The following is a 22,500-nucleotide window of genomic DNA, read 5'->3' as shown; positions in this document are numbered from 1 at the left end:
GTGTGTGTGTGTGTGTGTGTGTGTGTGTGTGTGTGTGTGTGTGTGTGTGTGTGTGTGTGTGTGTGTGTGTGTGTGTGTGTGTGTGTGTGTGTGTGTGTGTGTGTGTGTGTGTGTGTGTGTGTGTGTGTGTGTGTGTGTGTGTGTGTGTGTGTGTGTGTGCTATATCAGGTCGTTCCAGTTTTAGAAACTTGGCACTTGAAGGCGTTTCTCTCCGTCTGCTCTCTCACACTCTTACTACATATGAAGTTATTATCATTTTATTATATTAGGGGTTAAATCTGTTGCGTTATTTTCATTTTAAATTTTAAGTCACTAACAGAAGCAGGTTTCTTCTTCAGCTGATGAGTTCCTTCAGGGTCAGAGAATAAAACTGGTTCCGATTATAAAACGTGTTATTAAAATGTCTTGGGCCTGTAATTGTTTAATAATTATAACTTATATTACAGAGTAATTAATTCATAATTATTATTCATGAGGGTTTATCACCAAGACTTTTTGTTTTGGTGCAAAGCAGAAAACGTAAATGAAACCAATCCAATCAATAAAAGCACCAGTCTTTCAGACTTTAAAACGAAGAGTGAAAGTTCAGAGTGAAGAATAAAGATGTTCATGAATAAAGACAATAATAAACTTGGGTTTGTTTCCTAAAACACATTTCTAACCAGGAATCTAACGTGTGTGTTTCAGTGCGACCTCGTCTACACGTTCTTCCACCCGCTCCCCCGAGACGAGAGTCCAGGAACCACCACCAGCAAACCAGCAGGTACGAGCCGGGGTCCTGGACCCGGGTCCGGGGGTCCTGGCCCTGAATCTGACCCCGGGTCAGAAAGAAGGAACGTTAGTCAGGAAAATACAGTTAAAGTTCAACTGGTCTGCCCTCTCATTTTCTGTGTGTGTGTGTGTGTGTGTGTGTGTGTGTGTGTGTGTGTGTGTGTGTGTGTGTGTGTGTGTCTGTGTGTGTGTGTGTCTGTGTGTGTGTGTGTGTGTGTGTCTGTGTGTGTGTGTGTGTGTGTGTGTGTGTGTGTGTGTGTGTGTGTCTGTGTGTGTGTGTGTGTGTGTGTGTGTGTCTGTGTGTGTCTGTGTGTGTGTCTGTGTGTGTGTGTGTGTGTGTGTGTGTGTGTGTGTGTGTGTCTGTGTGTGTGTGTGTGTGTCTGTGTGTGTGTGTGTGTGTGTGTCTGTGTGTGTGTGTGTGTGTGTGTGTGTCTGTGTGTGTGTCTGTGTGTGTGTCTGTGTGTGTGTGTGTGTGTGTGTGTGTGTGTCTGTGTGTGTCTGTGTGTGTGTCTGTGTGTGTCTGTGTGTGTGTGTGTGTGTGTGTGTGTGTGTGTGTGTGTCTGTGTGTGTGTGTGTGTGTGTGTGTGTGTGTGTGTGTGTGTGTGTGTGTCTGTGTGTGTGTGTGTGTGTGTGTGTGTCTGTCTGTGTGTGTGTGTGTGTGTGTGTGTCTGTGTGTGTCTGTGTGTGTGTGTGTGTTGCAGAGCTGTCCTGGTCTCCTCCTGCAGGCAAAGAGCTCGGCGAGGTCAAACTGTCGATCTCCTACAAGAATGATAAACTCTTCATCATGGTGATGCACATCCGAGGCCTGGTCAGTCTGTGTGTGTGTGTGTTTATTCAGACTTGTTGCTAGGTAACTGTTCTCTCATTTGTTTTGTTTTGTGTGTGTGTGTGTGTGTGTGTGTGTGTGTGTGTGTGTGTGTGTGTGTGTGTGTGTGTGTGTGTGTGTGTGTGTGTGTGTGTGCAGCAGCCCCTGCAGGATGGCACAGACCCGGACCCCTATGTGAAGCTCTACCTCCTCCCAGACCCCCAGAAGACCAGCAAGAGGAAGACCAAGGCGGCCCGACGCACCTGTAACCCCACCTACAACGAGATGGTAACACACACACACACACACACACACACTGACCTTCCTACTCAGATTAAAAAGAGACTTTTACTATGCAAGATGGAAAATGGGATGAACCCCCACCTTAAATGATTTATTTATTTCTGGTCTTACAATTACTCTGTTGATGGAGTATTACCCCAGATGCTTTCCAACAGGCACATAATGTGTGGACAGAGTGTTGCTGAAAGGCACCTCCTGTCTGAACATTCTATGTTGATTGCCCTAGACCAGGGATGCCAGGGATGCCAGGGTTATGGCCCGCGGCCCGGACCCGGCCCGACTGTACGGCACATCCGGCCCGCGGGTGATAAGGGGAGAATATTTTTTTAAATTATTATTTTATCTATTTTTTTTAAAAATATATACCGTAAATGCTCTAATACTGGCCTGTATTCTATCACCGGCCAGTCACATTGGCCGGGGCAAGTGTCGACAGGCAGCGTTATTTCCACCCTTCCCATTCATTGTCAGGTTCGCGTCGTGAAGATTTTGGCTGAGGCTATATTAAAGGATTTACGGTATGCCCTGCAATGCATTCGACTCACGGCGAGTGTGGAGAGACGGTGCGCCGCTGCCTCCCGCAAGATCTCTAAAATCTATTAAACTGAATGTTGTCGATCTAAAATAAAGACAGATTCAGCAACTGCATAGCTTATTTCTCTCCTAAAATGCTTTCAGAAACACGTTTCGGTGAACTATTGTTGTAAAATAAGAGAACGTTTCCAAACGAGCCGCCATGTTGGTCGGTTTGAAATCCAGGAGCAGACAGGACAGCTGTGAAAGCGATCGTCCAATCAGGTGCAGCCATGAAGTGTGATTGTATGAAGGAGAGCGCCTGTCAATCATCCTCCTTTGTAATGTATGTCATTTAGGCCTCATTGTGAGGCTATTTTGGTGCCAATGCAATTTCTTTTTGATGTGTAGGCCTTCATGAATAATTTCAAACAGCCTACCTATCCATGTGTTGAGTCAATGTTTGGCCTTTTCAGTCCCAAAGTGTAATCCGGCCCCCTGAGGTCTCACTTGAAAATAATCTGGCCCCCTGTCCAATTTCACCCTGGCATCCCTGGTCTAGACGGTACCAACTGCCTGGCTGTGTCTCTTAGTTGAATGTACTGTGTTGTTCTCTTGTTTATTTATGACATAAAACTAATAAAAAATACAAGTATAAAAAAAAAAAGAATGAATCGTTTTGGCTTCACCAATAATCGATATAAATGTGTTTAATGGGATGAATCGTGATTCTTACTTATGATTAATGTTTTAATACGTTTAAGACACTCTCTCCTGCCAGCATGTAGTCTATTGAATAATGTTAAAAATAACTGAGCAATGTTTAATTACATTTTTGTATTCAGCATAAAATATTATGCAGGACTACTTTTATAGAATAAATATGTTATTTTTTCACCTTTCAGAAGAATACAGATAGTCTCACTCGCATTTTGCATGTTTATTTCATGGATATAGAATTTTGGTTACAAGTTACTGAATCGAATCGTGGTTTCTAGAATCGAATCGAATCGTTAAAAAAAAAAAAAAAAAAATCGTCCTTGAAGCGAATCGCCAACTACTGTATCGTTAATCAAATCGAATCGCTGTGAAGCCAAAGATTCACACCCCTAGTATTATTGCATTAGTATTATTATTATGGTTATTCATATTATTCTCATTATTGCGACCCTCCAGCTGGTGTATGAGCGGATCCCTCGGGGGGACCTGGACCAGAGGGTGATCCACCTGCGGGTTCTCGGCGACGGGGCTTTCTGGGAGAACACCCTGCTGGGAGAGACCTTTATCCCCCTGAAGAGGCTGGTCCCGGGTCAGCACTGGGTGGACTGGCACCAGCTGGGTGCTGCCGGCTCAGACTCCGCCCACTGATGGACAGGAAACCAGGATGCGTTGGATTCAAAGGGATGAAGAGAACCAGTTCTCCTCAGGAGGACAGAAGAAGAAAAAACAAAAAGGGAAGCCCTTTCAAAGTAAAAGCCTTGTGGCTGATCCTCCCTCTGTGTGAGAGGGAGACTAAGGTTTAAGCTGCAGTTTAACTCAGTTTAGCATGAAGTCATCTGGACTTTTATAACAATAATAATTTCAGAATGATCAGGTCCTTACGTTTAAAATGTCGGCTGTTATGATTTCTAACACAATGCACAATGAATCATTAAAAGTAATAAGTTAAACTAACTAACTAACTTCAGATTGAACAGACATCGTTAGAATATTTGTATTAATGCAAGTAAAGACACGTTCAGACTCTGCAAAGCAACGGTTCTCCCGCGAGTCGCATCGACCAGGAGATCTTTTCTGTTTATTCACATTATTAAGGTGGAGGAGGGGCTTAACTCCACAACGCCAAAATAATATTGCTGCTCTGAAGATGTCGTCGAGATCCGTCAGAAAACCGAACGCCGTTGTGTCCGTTCATAACATCATCCAGAGGCTAATCATTGTAGAATAATCTACCCAGAATCAAGTATTGATCTGTGATTTAATATCAATAACCAGATGAAAAGGATGCTGAAATAACTCCATCATGATGGTGATCAGTAAAAAGTGCTGAGTCATGCTTTGTTAGGTCTGTCTGCAAGACCACAAGATAACTACTGTTAAAACGCTGGCTTTCTGAATGGAGTCTGGTTGATGGTGCTAGGCTACGCTAACATTGTAGCTGCTCCATCAACACTCCAAATAAGGTCATCTAGACATAAATACAAATGACTGTGTGTAAACGTGTCAATCAGAGAACTGTGCTTTGTGCGTGTTGTGAACGCACCATGAGGGGGCCCACCCATCATCCCCCGGTCCTGGTCCTGGTCTCGATGTGGATCCATTCTGATCAGGATCAGTTTGGTTTAAAAACCATGTTTGAACGAGTCGATGAAAGATGAGAAGAAATTAATATAATAATAATTTTAATCATGATCGTAGCTTTCAGTCAGCGTGCACACAGGTGCATGCTGGGAAAATTGTGAAAGACATTTATCAGTGAACAGATGTAGGAGGAACATTTCATGAAGTCGGTTCCCATTTTCAACACTTTTTCCTTTTTTTATGACATTCTGCAGAAACCATGAGACACTGAATTATATCAGAGAAAATGTTGTTTCTCTTTCCGGGACTTTTAAAAAAAAAAAGCTGCGTTCAAGAATTCCACAGACTATTTGATTTTCAGCTTTTCACGTTCTGACAAAATCAAACCACCCAAAGTCGTGTTCGTCGTAGAGGAAGTCTGACGTTGATGTGGGCATCGACATCCAGGTCCTAATAGATATTTTTCTAGTGAGGATGGTTGATTTTCTGACTGTGGTGCACGATGAGCGAGATCCTGTCTGCCTTTCAGCACCGACCGTCTGTTTCTCATTCCTAGAGCCCCTGGGATGTTGTACAGGTGGGGGAGCAGTTTGGAATTTGAGGACATTTGAGGTGAATGAAGCCGCCGTTCCTCAGAGGTCATGTGATCATATCAGTCCTGTGTGAACCGCTATCTTGGTGATTTGGAGTCGTGTTTTATTTTATATTTCAAACCAGATAAAAACAGAGGACTTGGGTGCAAATCCAGGAGGCTCATGTGGGTTTATAAGATGTTAAATACGGAATACCTTTTGTGTATTCACCTCATTCACTCCACGTGGCACGAAAACTGATCCGTGTGAGAGAGTCTCACATCGCAGACCCATGACATCGCAGACCCATGACATCGCAGACCCATGACATCGCAGACCCATGACATCGCAGACCCATGACATCGCAGACCCATGACATCGCAGACCCATGACATCGCAGACCCATGACATCACAGACCCATGACATCACACCCGGACGACGATGACGGGACATTGTGTGTGAATATGAATATGATGGAGTCCCATTCAAAGAGGGCTGTGTGTTGTTTTTGACCCTGATGGCCTCCCGTAGTTCTTCAGTTCTAATTAAAGTGTGTGTTGACACATTGATGGCATCGGACCTGCCGATCATCCTGTGATGAGTGAGCAGCGCTCGTTAAGAGTCTGTGTCTTCAAAATGGAGACGACTAATCAATTAGTCGATCGGAAAAAATCGGCAACTATTTTGATAATCTATTAATCATTAAATAATTGTTTGTGTAAAAATAACAAGAAAGTGCTGTTCTCAGCATCTCGAATATGGAGATTGTTTTCCTTTCTCAGTTTTGTATCGGATTAAACTGAATGTTTTTGATTTTGGAAGGAAAAAACAACGACTTTGAGAAACTGATGGACATTTTTCCACTCTTTTGTGACGTTTTATAGCCAGAAGATGAATCTAGAAAATAATCTCACAGCTTAATGAAACCGTTAGTTTGCCCTTTCTTTGGCCCTTCTTCAAAACACAGAGTAAAATACAGCTGGTGTGAATGTGAAAGATATATTTAGATTAGTGATTTTTTTTAACGGTGTGAATTATAACTTCAGTTCATCACTAAATATTCAAAGGGCGCCTGACTCACTGAGAGACGTGGATCACGTGTGACTCTTTGTTAAAGAGTGGAGTTTGGTGAAGCCCGTCGATGTGATGAAGGCGATGAAGACTACAGGACAGAATGTAAGTCAGTGAGCTGGATCTGATTGGACAGACTCATGAACATGTGATTGGATGTCCCACTGCAGCGTGACGCTCTCCTCATTCATGTGTTCATTTCATTTTGGAACATGTTTTCTATTATTTGCACTACAAAATAAACTTGAATTGAAAAAGAAGGTTGAGTTTGTATTGAAGCGTTTCTTCTTTCATCGATATTTTTTCTTTCCTTCACTTTTCTTTTTTTTCCCTCCCTTTGAAAATCTGCTTCTTTCTCCTCCCTTCTTCCTCCTTCTCCACCTCCCTTCTTTCACCTCCCTTTCATCCTTCTCTTCCTTTCTCCTTCCACCTCCTCCCTCCTCTTTCCTTCACATGCTTCCTTCTTTCTCTTTTATTTGAGATGTCACCTTATCATTTTAGTAGTATTAGAGGATCTGAGTACTCCCTCCACTGCAGCTACACGGTGAAAAATTGAGCAACTGACTTCTCTGAAAAGTGACATTTTCCAGTTTTAAATTATTTTTATTTTATCATTCATTTGTTTAAATTAATTTTAATTCGTTTTTTGGACTGAAATCCACCTTTCATCTGTGGTGTTGCTTTTTAAATTAATAGACGTGTTGTCACCTGTATGGTGTCTGGATATTTGTCATTTAAACAGAAACATAAGCAGGTCAGATTAAATACATTACATTTCCTCCACAGAGACTATTTCAGGGCCGCGGCGGTCCAGATAAGGCAGCAGTCTGCGTGGGAGGCTCACAGCTGATAAACACGTGCAGCAGACTTCGGTTTCTTCCTTACGTAACAGCGGCGGTGTGCACGTGGTGCGGGAGCGCGCTCCCGAAATTCATGGATGTGGACAGCTCTTGTGTTTTTTGCGGACATGCTGATGAAACTTTAAACCATTTGTTTTTTTAATGTAATGTCACAATGACATTTTGGTCAGACTTGGGTTCTCATGTCTTCACACATGTTAACATGTCGTACTGTCTTTCCCTAAAAGATGTCATCTGTTACTATGAAAATAAGAAGAACAAGTGTCTTCAATATTTGGTTAATTTTTTCATTTTGTTGGGAAAATATTTTATTCATAAGCAAAAGTTTTCAACCTCCAAGCCAACCTTTCCTCATTTTTTGATTGAATTTAACTCACTATATAAATCCCTAGCCCTGGTTAAAAATAAAAAGAATATACAATTTTTAGATAACTATGAAAAGATATTTGATGTACTCTCTGGCAATTAATGAAACTTAAGACTGCAAAGATTATTACATACCGTACATTTATGTTGACATAATTATACTGTATTAGATACAGATATTTATTTATTTAATTTGTTTTATTTATTATGATTATACTACCTTATCTGAGATCTCAGGAATGTATTTTGTAAAAGCTATCGTTGCTATGTTGTAACAGTCATACATATGGACGTAACATCTTCATGGATTTATTATGGACATGACGACTGCACTGCTCGGTCGTTTCTTTATGGATACAAAATCAAAACTACGAGGAAAACATTTTCGTTTCTGCGGTGACTGGGAGGGACGACAGGCGCTCGGCTGTCTACTGCTAATGTCTACGAGGTGATTTGAGGTGAGTAACTTCATGCTAAAACACACATATTTATGTCGTTTTGCAACACTATTTGAGCTAAACGAGCGCCGTGGTGTCTCGTACGGACCCAACCTGTGTTGCATAGGTCTTGGAATTGTTTTCTGAGGCACAGGAAGGCAGATATAACGTGCCCCAATGGGTTAGCATTGGAGCGAGTCTGGAAGGCTGCCAGGCAGGTACAGATCTCGGGCTAGGGCAACGTCAATTTTTGTCGGGTTTTTTGCTTCTAATAAGTCGGGATGACCCTGAGGACAACGGAAATGGGGTCAAAAATGACCGGATTTCTCCTTTAATGTTTGACATAATCTGTAAACTGAATATGTAAATACATTTTTAAAAAAAAGGGAGCGCGCTCCCCCCTCCCCCGCGGTAACAGCGCGACGCTCCCTGGCCGCTCCCCGCCAGCAGGAGGACGACGCGTTGTTGACGGTCCCTGAACTTTCTGATGAAATCTCTCACCGGAGGACGACGACTCACCGACACACGGAAGCGACGCGGCCGTTAAAACCCTACTTTTACTCGGGGACGTTGGGATACTATTAACACCCGAAGGAGACAAACTAAACGGGACAACGGCGCTAAAGAACTGTTGGATTTTGTTATCGAATATTTCGAAGTTAGCTCCGGTTCACTACCAGCGCTAAGCTAGTTAGCTGCTCCCGCTAAGCTAGCCCGCTAGCATCGCCGGCTGCCGTTGAAAGCCGCAGCAAACCTCCAGCCGCCTTCTTTCGTTCTTTCTTTTTTTAGTTTTAAAAACAGAGAACATGGCTCTTCCATCGTCCACGCGCCGGGATTTATCCACCGTGTTTTCCGTTCCCGTCTTCACGAAGTTCTCCACCAGGAAGAAGTCCAACCACCACTCTCAAAGCAGCGTCAACGCCGCGGAGCGCGCCGCTGTCACGGACGTTATCCCCCCGGTTCCCTCCCGCTGCGCTGGTCGGTGTCTGTGCCAGTCGGTGTAAAAGACGATGTTTCACTAAAAATAAACACTGTGATAAATGGATGGTAGCTGCTCCTGCTGACCCGGACCGGAGCCGCTGCAGCCCCCAAAAGTTTGACAGCTGTCACATTATCGGCTGAACTGAGAAAATCATCTGTTTCTCGGGTTAGTTTAAGTCAAATAATTTATATTTTGCTGTTTGAGTTGAAGATGTTCAAAAGTATGAGCGGTGAGGGACATTTATCCGGCGGGCAGAAGTCGTCCTCCTCTGCCGGGCGGGGAGGCGCCTCTCCCGGCCTGGACAGCCAGGAAAGCTCGTGGATCGGCCTGCTGTCCAGGCCCGCGATGGCGTTTCTGCAGAGATATCTCCCGGGGCGGCTCCTTGCCCCGGCCCGGTCCGACACGGGAGGCGGGTGGCTCAATGGGGGTTTTAAGACCAGCTTCGTCGAAGAGGAAAGCGAGTTTTTAAGACAGCTGGACGACATGCTGCCTCAGACGCAGGACCCGGCTCCCCACCTGACCTACCTGCGGTGTCAGCACGACGCAGCCGCCGGCCTGCTGGAGCCGAGCGGCGGCGCGTTACCGTGGCTGACCGCCGACTCTCTGCGGGACCTGGGCATTCAAGGCGCAGAAGAACTGGACTTAAATCTCTACCAGCACACTCAGATTGGATATGCGTCTTCTGTGAGGACTTTTTTCAGTCATGTTCTGTTGAGCTCAGCATCATCTCAGGAAATAAAACCCACAGGGGGGAAGGACTGGCAGCCGGCCGGGGTCCCAGTAAGAAACAACGGGGGTAAAAGCAGGACGTGGTGGGGCAGCTTCTGGGCCAGCGAGGAGAGCTCACATAAAGGCCTGTTGTCAGATGTGACCTGGGCTGAGGAAGCCCCCGTCACAGGCTGGCTTTGTCCACAGCAACCTGTGGCAGAAACAAAAGCACCCACAACAACCGACGTGTTTGTCCAAAGCGGCGGAAGGGGGTGGACGCCGAGAGAAAACACTGGACCCACTGACCTCAAAGAGGAGCCGGCTAACACCGGAGGCCTCCACAAAGTCCAGAACACCGCGGGGGCCACGACAGGCCACCAGCGGCTCAGCATCAGTAACCACCTGGGCAGTTCAGGAGGTGAGGCAGCACTTCTGACCCCTGATCAGGACAATGGTTACTCCAGTCTGGAGGAGGGACACTTCCACAAGTGCCACCTGAGTGATGTGAAAGCCCCGAGTGAGGCGCCGCCACAACAGGAGGCTGACCTGATGGAAGGTGGTGCCGCCAGCAAGTCAGAGATGGAGGAAGAGACTTCTGAGGAGGGAAAGGAAGAGGAGGAAGAGCAGGAAGTAGCCCTTAATGAGGGCCAGTCCGCCGAGTCCCCCGTGCTCAGTTCCCCCCAGTGTCAGAATAAAGCCATTGCCTTCATCATGGGCTGCCCTTGCAGTGACGAGGATGACAGCAGCCAGTCAGGCGGTGAGTCCAGTGACGACGATGATGACGATGATGATGATGGCTTTAACAGCGAGGGCTCGTCTGAGCTGTCCGACTCGAACAGTGACGACCATGAGGACGATGATGAAGCTTCGGACAGCGAGGAAGACTCCGAGGCCGAGCGCCTGTGGAGCTCACTGTGCCAAAGCGTGGACCCGTACAACCCAAGAAACTTCACCGCTCGGCTGCACACCATCAGCACCCCGGCCAGGACCATCCCCACCCCCACGCCTCTGTCCTCCACCCATTCTGACCCTGCCTCCTCCCCTGACCTCGCCCCGCTGCCTCTCTCCCCCCTGGCAGCCTCCCCTCCCATCAGCTCCTCCTCCCCTCCATCTGGGACTGACACCTGGGATGACTCCACCTCAGCCAGCGAGGCCGAGGAAGCTGACAGCCTCCGCCTTTGGAGCTCCTTCAGCTGCTCCTCGGACCCCTACAGCCCCTTTAACTTTCAGGCCCCGCTTAGGACTCGAGAGCCCATCGAGGCAGGGCCCAGGGCCAGGACCAGGACTAAAAAGGCTTCCCAGCCTCCCTCTCGCCCCCTCTTCCATAACCCAGCATCTCCACCCGAGTACAGGAAGGAGGAGGCTGAGGAGAGGCTGGACAGTGGTTTCTCTGAACCCTCCTCCGCCTCCTCCACCACAAAGAGCTGCATCGTGGCCAAAAAGGTCAGTTTCTTTGATTGTTCACAGAATGTTAATGTCAGGAAAACTTGCATATACTGATTAAAAAACCTTCAAACATCAGAAAAAAAGTTAGTCTAAAACAAGGAAAACATGGAGCATGGACAAATTGACACAAAATACTATTTGATACATGATTTTGAAATATGAATTGATTATCAGAATACTTGCTTACTTGCCAGTTTACTTATTATTAACCTGTGATCTCATAGATCTTCATCATCTTTTTTTTACTTGTCAGCAAAACATTCCTGAACAAAAATATCTTTTTATAAACTGTCTGTATTAAAACTATAATAGGAGACAGATTGTGATGTTTAACAGATTTGAACAGGTTTCTGGATTTAGAGCGACTCGTTTTACTGCACAACAGAACATGATGACACATGTTGAATCAAACTGAAACTCAGATCACTTTGTCATCATGACTCTGGGTCCCCCTCAGAGTCCCTCAGGGTCCCCGAGTCCCTCAGGGTCCTTCAGAGTCCCTGAGTCCCTCTGGGTCCCTCAGAGTCCCATATTAAAACCTAAAAGTGAAACTCTTTCTTGACGAGCTCCATGTTCTCGTAGATCGTCAGGTTGCCAAGCAGACTTGTTTTGGTTCCTGGAGAGTTTCAGCCAAAACCAGCGGTGAGCGTTGGTGGTCTGGTGTTGAGGAGTCAAAACTACGCTGTTACCAAGTTTATTCCTCCACACAAGTTCAGGGAAACAAAACTATTTTATTTTATTTTTTTCTGATATTTCAAACGGTTAAAAAAAACCTGTGTGTGTGTGTGTGTGTGTGTGTGTTTTTCAAACGCTCTAAACAGCCAATCAGCACTGAGCCCTGCACCAACACCCTGAACCTGTTTGTGCAGAGTCAGGTTAACAGTTGTAATACTCATGGTAAAAGTAAGGAAGTAAAAGTAATGCATCCCAAATTTGACTTCAGTAAAAATAACACAAGTATGAGAATCAACATAATAAAAGTACTCATCAGAAATATGTTTTATATTGATTATAATTATTGATGGTTTTAACATGTTCATCACTTTAATGTGGAGCTCATCTTAATAACTTAATATACGTCTGGGTCGTTTCTATCATTTCTATAACTATAATAATGTATCATCTTTTATTAGGTGTATATATATATTTGGAGCCAGCAAAGTAAGTTGTCAGATAAATGTAGTGAATATAAAGTTATATTCAGGTAAAGTTTCAGTTTCAGTATGACACCTTTCTGTTTGAATGGTTTCATAATAAAACTGAACTGAGATCAGTCTGGTTTTAAGACCTGCTGGTCTGAAATGGTGAGCACAGATCAGGTATTCAGATCACAGAGCAGCTCAAACATAAAGTCAAATAAATAAATACAACTCCAGCACGTCCCCTGTTCATAATGTACATCGGTTTACACTAACAGAACTGTTACACACAGAACTGACTGAAGCTATGTCGCCCCCCTGTGGCCCAAATGAAAACTGCAGCAACTGTCATTGATTTAAATGGCTTAAATTCAAATATTTATTCACTTATGACCCAGGTCTTTCTTACGTTTTTGATTTTATAAAAAAAAATATATATATATATCTATATATTTTTGCTGTTTTATTCTCAAAGTTCAGGTCCGATAAAAACTAGATTCTAAACTGAGATACAGGAATGAACTGGACACTTTTTCTTCTTCCTGTCAGGTTCGTTTCCGTGACGACGTGGAGGAGTTCTTTGCCAGCTGTGGTGAGGAGGAGGAGGAGGAGGATCGGCGTGGCCCCTGGGAGGAACTGGCCCGGGACCGTTGCCGATTCCTGCGACGCTGCCAGGAGGTGGAGCAGAGCATCGCCTACTGCCTGCAGCCACAGCACCGCCGCCAGGTGTACCGCCGCCTCGCCACCGCCCTCTACGCCTGAGGACCATCGGTCTGTCCTCTACGTCCTGAAGGCCTGAGGACCATCGGTCTGTCCTCTACGTCCTGGACGCCTGAGGACCATCGGTCTGTCCTCTACGCCTGAGGACCATCGATCTGTCCTCTACGCCTGAAGGCCTGAGGATCATCGGTCTGTCCTCTACGTCCTGAAGGCCTGAGGACCATCGGTCTGTCTTCTACGTCCTGGACGCATGAGGATCATCGGTCTGTCCTCTACGCCTGAGGACCATCGGTCTGTCCTCTACGTCCTGAAGGCCTGAGGACCATCGGTCTGTCCTCTACGTCCTGGACGCCTGAGGACCATCGATCTGTCCTCTACGCCTGAGGACCATCGATCTGTCCTCTACGCCTGAGGACCATCGGTCTGTCCTCTACGCCTGAGGACCATCGATCTGTCCTCTACGCCTGAGGACCATCGGTCTGTCCTCTACGTCCTGGACGCCTGAGGACCATCGGTCTGTCCTCTACGCCTGAGGACCATCGGTCTGTCCTCTACGCCTGAGGACCATCGGTCTGTCCCCTACGCCTGAGGACCATCGGTCTGTCCTCTACGTCCTGGACGCCTGAGGACCATCGATCTGTCCTCTACGTCCTGGACGCCTGAGGACCATCGATCTGTCCTCTACGCCTGAGGACCATCGGTCTGTCCTCTACGTCCTGGACGCCTGAGGACCATCGATCTGTCCTCTACGCCTGAGGACCATCGGTCTGTCCTCTACGTCCTGGACGCCTGAGGACCATCGGTCTGTCCTCTACGTCCTGGACGCCTGAGGACCATCGATCTGTCCTCTACGCCTGAGGACCATCGGTCTGTCCTCTACGTCCTGGACGCCTGAGGACCATCGGTCTGTCCTCTACGTCCTGGACGCCTGAGGACCATCGATCTGTCCTCTACGCCTGAGGACCATCGATCTGTCCTCTACGCCTGAGGACCATCGGTCTGTCCTCTACGTCCTGGACGCCTGAGGACCATCGGTCTGTCCTCTACGTCCTGGACGCCTGAGGACCATCGATCTGTCCTCTACGCCTGAGGACCATCGGTCTGTCCTCTACGTCCAGGATGCCTGAGGACCATCAGTCTGTCCTCTGAGGGCGACCCCTGTAGTTGAACACGTTTCATACTGAGGAAATGAAAAGCAGTGAGATATGAGGACAGATGGACGGACAGAGGGACTCTTGACTGACTGACGTCCTCTCTTTTGGACAGAAACCTGAGTCAGAGCCACGTCCTCACTGACTGCTTTGGTCAAATACTGACATCATCACTGTGCTTTGGTTGGACGGCGTCCTCGTTGAGTATCTGCAGCTGTTCTCAGTTTGTTCATGTCAGCGTCCCGTTTTCAGTTTCACTCTCGGTGCTGATGATCAGAGACACAGAAACGAGCTGCAGGAGACCTTTCAGCAAACGTCTGTTCAAAGGGTTTCATCCCATCGGCACCAGATTATTGATAATAATATGTCCTTTAATCGATTATGGAAGCTGACGACCCGTTTAGTTGGTCTTTCAGAGCAGATCAGAAGGATTGATTACTCGACAGAGGGTTGCAGACGGAAGAAGAACAGCACTTATCCACATCTGAGAAACGTCTATCGGAGACATTTAAATATTGATTTTACATGATTCTAATGATTTCAGCTCATTTCATGTTTTCAGCAGCTTCTTTCTGTGACTTGGATGTGAGTCGATGATCACCGGCGGTCCGACTGCAGCTGGACTCGTCTGCACAGAACCATTCAGGTGTTGAGTGTTTCTATATAAGCTTTTAGTTTTTATCTTTCAAGCCAAAGACGACGCTCGTGTGTGAGTGACTGGAGGAGGAGGAGACGTTTGGACCCGGATTGCTTTGCATGAATTAATCTCATTAATTCAGAAACTGTTCCTCCACATGCTCTCGCAGTATCCGCCCTTAATCAATACATAGTGTTTCTGCCTCTCATCAGTATATCAATCAGTGGTATTAATGAATCAGCTGACAAACAGGAGTCTCGGTAAGTTTGAAGGGTGAAAAGAGTTTAATATTTCATCTTGTAATACAAAGAAAACTCATCCAAACATTCTAAAACCATCTAAATGATCATTTAATGTTATCAGAAGTATTGATGATCAATATGCCGTTATTCTCATTTAAACGTCCAACTGAATGATGTGTTTAATTAAAGGTTCAGCCGTGTGGTTCTTCATCATGTCAACTGAATCTGCTTCACAGAAGATTTAAAGAAGAAACAAAATGTCATGGAAGTTCAAATCAAGTTTGTTAATAAAGAAACTCTTATGAAAGATTCAGTTGAGTAAAACTCAGAATCTAAATCAGTCTTTTTAGAAATTACAACATTAGATTTACATGGTGATGTTTGCATCGTATCTTAAGTTTGATGCAGCCGTGAACAGAAACCACTGCTTGGCCTTCAGGTTTACACACTTTATATGATAGTTTAAGTGAGCACTTAGGCCATGCACGTTCATTACAAATGAATTACATTGAATTTAATGTGCAGCAGATGCAGAAATACCATTATTAGTATGTGGGGACACCAAATGAAAATGTCAAATGCAGTGAAACTAGTTGAAAGTTGGCATTTTCTTTTATATTTTCAGGTTTAAAACCCACAAACCTAAAATGCCCGGCTGCCACTGATCTAACATTATTATTATTGTTATGATTATCATTGTTCACGCTGCTCCGCTGTCCAAGAAAAGCCCAAATTAGCCGCCGTCTTGTTTTGAAGACGGTTGCATTTATTGTGCAGCAGTGGGAGACATTGGGTTTGTATTAGCAGCACGTCGCCGCGGCAACCAGCTCACAAAACTGTATTGCAAAGCTCCATCGCCACCGTGTCACCTGATTGATGATATATAAACGGACAGTTTAAATGAAAATCTTTAACTGGAGACTGAAACTGTTCATTTTCATGATCTCGTTATTAACATAATGGAAATGTGGCAGATAGTCAGCTGACTGATGAAGAGAGAAACTACCAGTTAAATTGAACAATTACATTCTAATTGTCACTATTTAACCCAAGGAGAAGCTTCATCATCGTCTGCATGTTGCACAGAGATCACGTCTCCACAGGAGGAAGCGGACCGATCGGTGTTGTGTTTCTGTCGGCTGATGTTGTCGTGACGTATTATTAATAGAATTATAATTAAAGACGGGAAGTTCGTCCAAGAAGTCCGAGAGCGAACAACATGATGAATCTTTGGTGTTATTTCAGTGTCGGAAAAACGATGCTTTTATTTTTCTAATGCTTTGTTTGGTGGGTAACTCGTTCTGCTTCATTTCCTCAAAGTGAATATGACTATTAAATCAATATTTAATGATCACTCTGGGTTCTTTTGGTTTTTCTTCCTCTGGACGCGTCTGTCGTTCAGGTTCCAACACAAACTGAATCAAGACCTTTGAAAAACAATGTGTGGAAGATGTTTTTCCCCCAACAGATTGATGGGGCTGCAGTTCATCCACCAGGGGGAGCTGTTCATCCAACGGGGAGCTGCTGACACCTACAGGACAGCAGAGTTACTGCACACAGGTAAACGGCTGCTTCAGTCCCAACCCCACCCACGGGTGTCACTGCTCCTTGGTGTTTAGTCTTTCAGCAGCATAACATGGTTCATGCTCCCCTCTGGATGAACCAGAAGAACTGGTGAGCCTCTGACTTTCTCTCAACTTTTAGAGTAAAGCTTCCTCTAGCATCAACTTTACAGTTTTTCTTTTTCAATTAAAAAACATGATTTAAATGGTGAACGTGGCAAAAACACAGTGTTAATGTTATTACAGAGATCGTTCCTGCTGCCTGTTTTTAATATCTGGCAATGGCAAACGATGTTCAGTTGATTAATTCCTATTGTCTCACATGCTGCATGTAAAGAATCATCTTCAGTCTTTATTATTTATTTCTATTCATCAGAAACACTGAAAGCTCTGGAAGATGTAAATAAAGTAGTAAGACATGATGTTTCTTCTGTCTTCATCTCTAACATGAATGGATACAAAAGAATCATCATCATCATTATTATTATTATTATTATTATTATTAACGTTCCTTCTGATCCACTTCCACAGAGGCCACGTCGACGTCTTCAGGTAGTCCTGCCCCAGTTCAAGTCAAACAGGAAGTTGCAGGTGGTGTTCTCAGTCCTCCATCAGACCCCCCTCCACGGTCCGGTCCTCCTCCAGGTCCACCAGGCCCTGCAGGTACTTGATGTACCTGATGGCGGCCCTCAGCGTCTCCACCTTGCTGAGCCGCTTGTCGGCGCCGTGACCCGGCAGGTGGTCCCTCAGCGCGGCGTAGCCCTGGTTCACACAGCGCACCCGCTGCCGCTCACGCTCGTTCCTCTTCTGGATGAACGCCGGCTCCAACGGACACTCGAACACACGGAAGTGTCCGTGGTGGTGGAAGGAGGCCAGGCAGGGCAGCAGCCCGGGGCCGGAGCCCCTCAGAGGGGCCATGCCGGAGGGGTAGAGGAGGAGCGGCACGGGGCCCGACATCTGGGACATGCTGCAGCCCTCACCTGGAGCAGCACGGGGCGACAACCTCAGGTAAGACGATGGGGGGAAGGTGGAGCTCATCATGTGACCTGCACAGACCTGCTGACCCCTGAACACACCACGCACCTGTGAACACACCACAGACCTGTAAACACACCACACACCTGTAAACACACCACGGACCCCTGATCACACCACAGACCTGTAAACACACCACACACCTGAAAACACACCACGGACCCCTGAACACGCACGGCCCCCTGAACACGCATGGCCCCCTGAACACACCACGGACCCCTGAACACACACGGACCCCTGAACACACCACAGACCTGTAAACACACCACAGACCCCTGAACACACCACAGACCCCTGAACACACCACAGACCTGTAAACACACCACGGACCCCTGAACACACCACAGACCCCTGAACACACCACAGACCTGTAAACACACCACGGACCCCTGAACACACCACGGACCCCTGGACACACCACAGACCCCTGAACACACCACACACCTGTAAACATCAACCCGGACCCCTGAACACACCACGGACCCCTGAACACACCACACACCTGTAAACACAACACGGACCCCTGAACACACCACGGACCCCTGGACACACCACGCACCTGTGAACACACCACACACCTGTAAACACAACACGGACCCCTGAACAGCCCACGGACCCCTGAACACACCACAGACCTGTAAACACACCACGGACCCTGAACACACCCGGCCCCCTGAACACACCCGGCCCCCTGAAAACACCACGGCCCCCCTGAACACACCACGGCCCCCTGAACACACCACGCGCCTGTGAAAACACCACACACCTGTAAACACAACACGGACCCCTGAACACACCACAGACCCCTGAACACACCACAGACCTGTAAACACAACACGGACCCCTGAACACATCACGGACCCCTGAACACACCACACACCTGTAAACACAACACGGACCCCTGGACACACACGGACCCCTGAACACACCACGGACCCCTGAACACACCACACACCTGTAAACACAACACGGACCCCTGGACACACACGGACCCCTGAAAACACCACACACCTGTAAACACAACACGGACCCCTGAACACACCACAGACCCCTGAACACACCACAGACCTGTAAACACACCACGGACCCCTGAACACACCACGGACCCCTGGACACACCACAGACCCCTGAACACACCACACACCTGTAAACATCAACCCGGACCCCTGAACACACCACGGACCCCTGAACACACCACACACCTGTAAACACAACACGGACCCCTGAACACACCACGGACCCCTGAACACACCACGCACCTGTGAAAACACCACACACCTGTAAACACAACACGGACCCCTGAACAGCCCACGGACCCCTGAACACACCACAGACCTGTAAACACACCACGGACCCTGAACACACCCGGCCCCCTGAACACACCCGGCCCCCTGAACACACCACGGCCCCCCTGAACACACCACGGCCCCCTGAACACACCACGCGCCTGTGAAAACACCACAGACCTGTAAACACACACGGACCCCTGAACACACCACACACCTGTAAACACACCACACACCTGTAAACACAACACGGACCCCTGAACACACCACGGACCCCTGAACACACCACAGACCTGTAAACACAACACGGACCCCTGAACACACCACGGACCCCTGAACACACCACGGACCCCTGAACACACCACACACCTGTAAACACAACACGGACCCCTGAACACACCACGGACCCCTGAACACACCACAGACCTGTAAACACAACACGGACCCCTGAACACACCACGGACCCCTGAACACACCACAGACCTGTAAACACACCACAGACCTGTAAACACACCACGGACCCCTGAACACACCACGGACCCCTGAACACACCACACACCTGTAAACACACCACGGACCCCTGAACACACCACGGACCCCTGAACACACCACACACACCTGTAAACACAACACGGACCCCTGAACACACCACGGACCCCTGAACACACCACAGACTTGTAAACACAACACGGACCCCTGAACACACCACACACCTGTAAACACACCACGGACCCCTGAACACACCACGGACCCCTGAACACACCACACACCTGTAAACACACCACGGACCCCTGAACACACCACACACCTGTAAACACAACACGGACCCCTGAACACACCACGGACCCCTGAACACACCACTTCCCCCTGAACACACCACTTCCCCCTGAACACACCACTTCCCCCTGAACAGCCCACGGACCCCTGAACACACCACAGACCTGTAAACACACCACGGACCCTGAACACACCCGGCCCCCTGAACACACCCGGCCCCCTGAACACACCACGGCCCCCCTGAACACACCACGGCCCCCTGAACACACCACGCACCTGTGAAAACACCACACACCTGTAAACACAACACGGACCCCTGAACACACCACAGACCCCTGAACACACCACAGACCTGTAAACACAACACGGACCCCTGAACACACCACGGACCCCTGAACACACCACACACCTGTAAACACAACACGGACCCCTGGACACACACGGACCCCTGAACACACCACACACCTGTAAACACACCACACACCTGTAAACACAACACGGACCTCTGAACACACCACGGACCCCTGAACACACCACAGACCTGTAAACACAACACGGACCCCTGAACACACCACGGACCCCTGAACACACCACAGACCTGTAAACACCACACGGACCCCTGAACACACCACGGACCCCTGAACACACCACACACCTGTAAACACAACACGGACCCCTGAACACACCACGGACCCCTGAACACACCACAGACCTGTAAACACACCACGGACCCCTGAACACACCACGGACCCCTGAACACACCACACACCTGTAAACACACCACGGACCCCTGAACACACCACGGACCCTGAACACACCACACACCTGTAAACACAACACGGACCCCTGAACACACCACAGACCTGTAAACACAACACGGACCCCTGAACACACCACACACCTGTAAACACACCACGGACCCCTGAACACACCACGGACCCCTGAACACACCACACACCTGTAAACACACCACGGACCCCTGAACACACCACACACCTGTAAACACAACACGGACCCCTGAACACACCACGGACCCCTGAACACACCACAGACCTGTAAACACACCACGGACCCCTGAACACACCACAGACCCCTGAACACACCACACACCTGTAAACACAACACGGACCCCTGAACACACCACGGACCCCTGAACACACCACAGACCTGTAAACACAACACGGACCCCTGAACACACCACACACCTGTAAACACACCACGGACCCCTGAACACACCACGGACCCCTGAACACACCACACACCTGTAAACACACCACGGACCCCTGAACACACCACACACCTGTAAACACAACACGGACCCCTGAACACACCACGGACCCCTGAACACACCACGGACCCCTGAACACACCACACACCTGAAAACACAACACGGACCCCTGAACACACCACGGACCCCTGAACACACCACAGACCTGTAAACACACCACGGACCCCTGAACACACCACGGACCCCTGAACACACCACACACCTGTAAACACACCACGGACCCCTGAACACACCACACACCTGTAAACACAACACGGACCCCTGAACACACCACGGACCCCTGAACACACCACAGACCTGTAAACACAACACGGACCCCTGAACACACCACACACCTGTAAACACACCACGGACCCCTGAACACACCACGGACCCCTGAACACACCACACACCTGTAAACACACCACGGACCCCTGAACACACCACACACCTGTAAACACAACACGGACCCCTGAACACACCACGGACCCCTGAACACACCACTTCCCCCTGAACACACCACTTCCCCCTGAACACACCACTTCCCCCTGAACATACCACGGCCCCCTGAACACACCACGGCCCCCTGAACACACCACGGCCCTCAGTGCAGCTTCATCCCGCTGCTGAGTTCACTGGTGTGATTACTGATAGACGGCTGGCAGTTTAATCAATAACAATAATACATCATCGTTAAAAACTAAATCCAAATGTTCAAAGTAACTAAAGCTGGTGGATAAACGTAGTAAAGTATTTCCTTCTGAGACGATGTGGAGAGGAACTATTAAGTAGCAGACAATGGAAGTACTCAAGTAGGGTACAAGTACCTCAAACCTTTCCTGAAGTACATTATGTGAGTAAATGTACCACACTTATTATAAAATACAACATGAATGAGGATTAAAGCCACGGCTGAAGCTGTATCTACATGAATATCAAGACGAATGTGTGAAACAAAGTGTCGTCTTACCTTCAGATGCTGCTGCTGCGTTTCCTCCCGTCTGCAGCTGCAGGATGAAACGCTGAAGCTTTACCTGGCTTTCCTCCCCGAGGCTCCGCCCCTCCAGGTGTGTGACAGGACGCCAGGTAAGGAGACGGAACAAAACCGCCGCGTCGCGTCCCGGGTGTAAAACATCAGATTCTAAGTTCAACGATGGAGCGTTAGATATTGATGAGGAACAACGAGGACGAGGTAAGCTGGGCGGTCAGGTGGGAGGTCAGGTGGGAGTTCAGGTGCGAGGTCAGGTGGGAGGTCAGGTGGGCGGTCAGGTGGAAGGTCAGGTGGGAGGTCAGGTGGGCGGTCAGGTGCGAGGTCAGGTGGGAGGTCAGGTGGGAGGTCAGGTGGGAGGTCAGGTGGGAGGTCAGGTGGAAGGTCAGGTGGGAGGTCAGGTGCGAGGTCAGGTGGGCGGTCAGGTGGGAGTTCAGGTGGGAGTTCAGGTGGGAGGTCAGGTGGGAGGTCAGGTGGGAGTTCAGGTGGGCGGTCAGGTGGAAGGTCAGGTGGAAGGTCAGGTGGGAGGTCAGGTGGAAGGTCAGGTGCGAGGTCAGGTG

The 22,500-nt window shown here is 48.0% G+C and overlaps 5 protein-coding genes across 10 annotated transcripts in view; 4 read left to right on the top strand and 1 right to left on the bottom strand.

Annotated features, from left to right (window-relative positions):
• pik3c2b (phosphatidylinositol-4-phosphate 3-kinase, catalytic subunit type 2 beta) overlaps positions 1-6,597 on the top strand; it is a 32,879-nt gene extending 26,282 nt beyond the window's left edge. Inside the window, exons 30-34 of one of the 3 annotated variants that reach the window (XR_014598521.1) lie at positions 688-763; positions 1,473-1,579; positions 1,736-1,864; positions 3,569-4,106; positions 4,146-6,597. Coding sequence is in view for 2 of the 3 variants with exons in the window: in XM_084030469.1 (XP_083886595.1) it covers positions 688-763; positions 1,473-1,579; positions 1,736-1,864; positions 3,569-3,760 (504 nt within the window). In the remaining variant the exon portion in view is untranslated. Of the gene's footprint in view, positions 1-687; positions 764-1,472; positions 1,580-1,735; positions 1,865-3,568 lie in introns of all 3 variants that reach the window. The other 2 variants (XM_084030470.1, XM_084030469.1) reach the window with 2 other exon arrangements.
• mkrn2 (makorin, ring finger protein, 2) overlaps positions 1-22,500 on the top strand; it is a 294,103-nt gene that overhangs the window by 255,244 nt on the left and 16,359 nt on the right. The window lies entirely within an intron of this gene.
• Positions 8,451-16,379, top strand: ppp1r15b (protein phosphatase 1, regulatory subunit 15B). The gene is made up of 2 exons (XM_084034355.1): positions 8,451-11,133; positions 12,825-16,379. Exons 1-2 carry the CDS (start codon positions 9,193-9,195, stop codon positions 13,035-13,037), a joined length of 2,154 nt encoding a protein of 717 aa, XP_083890481.1. The 5' UTR covers positions 8,451-9,192; the 3' UTR covers positions 13,038-16,379.
• On the bottom strand, positions 17,120-17,816 carry LOC311027300 (achaete-scute homolog 5-like; the record flags this gene model as incomplete). The annotated part of the gene is made up of 2 exons (XM_084031259.1): positions 17,120-17,670; positions 17,766-17,816. The coding sequence occupies 2 exons, from the start codon at positions 17,814-17,816 to the stop codon at positions 17,188-17,190; spliced, it is 534 nt and encodes a 177-aa protein (XP_083887385.1). The 3' UTR covers positions 17,120-17,187.
• LOC311029389 (transcription factor HES-5-like) overlaps positions 17,455-22,500 on the top strand; it is an 8,310-nt gene continuing 3,264 nt past the window's right edge. For 2 of the 4 annotated variants that reach the window (XM_084034513.1, XM_084034511.1), the window contains exons 1-2: positions 17,455-17,595; positions 21,929-22,038. The gene's annotated coding sequence lies outside the window, so the exon portion shown is untranslated. Of the gene's footprint in view, positions 17,596-21,570; positions 21,806-21,928; positions 22,039-22,500 lie in introns of those variants that run through there. The other 2 variants (XM_084034514.1, XM_084034512.1) reach the window with 1 other exon arrangement.

The sequence above is a fragment of the Eutrigla gurnardus genome (genome assembly GCF_963514095.1).
Source record: "Eutrigla gurnardus genome assembly, chromosome: 2".
NCBI lineage: Eukaryota > Metazoa > Chordata > Actinopteri > Perciformes > Triglidae > Eutrigla > Eutrigla gurnardus.
This window is presented reverse-complemented; position numbering and strand designations above follow the sequence as displayed.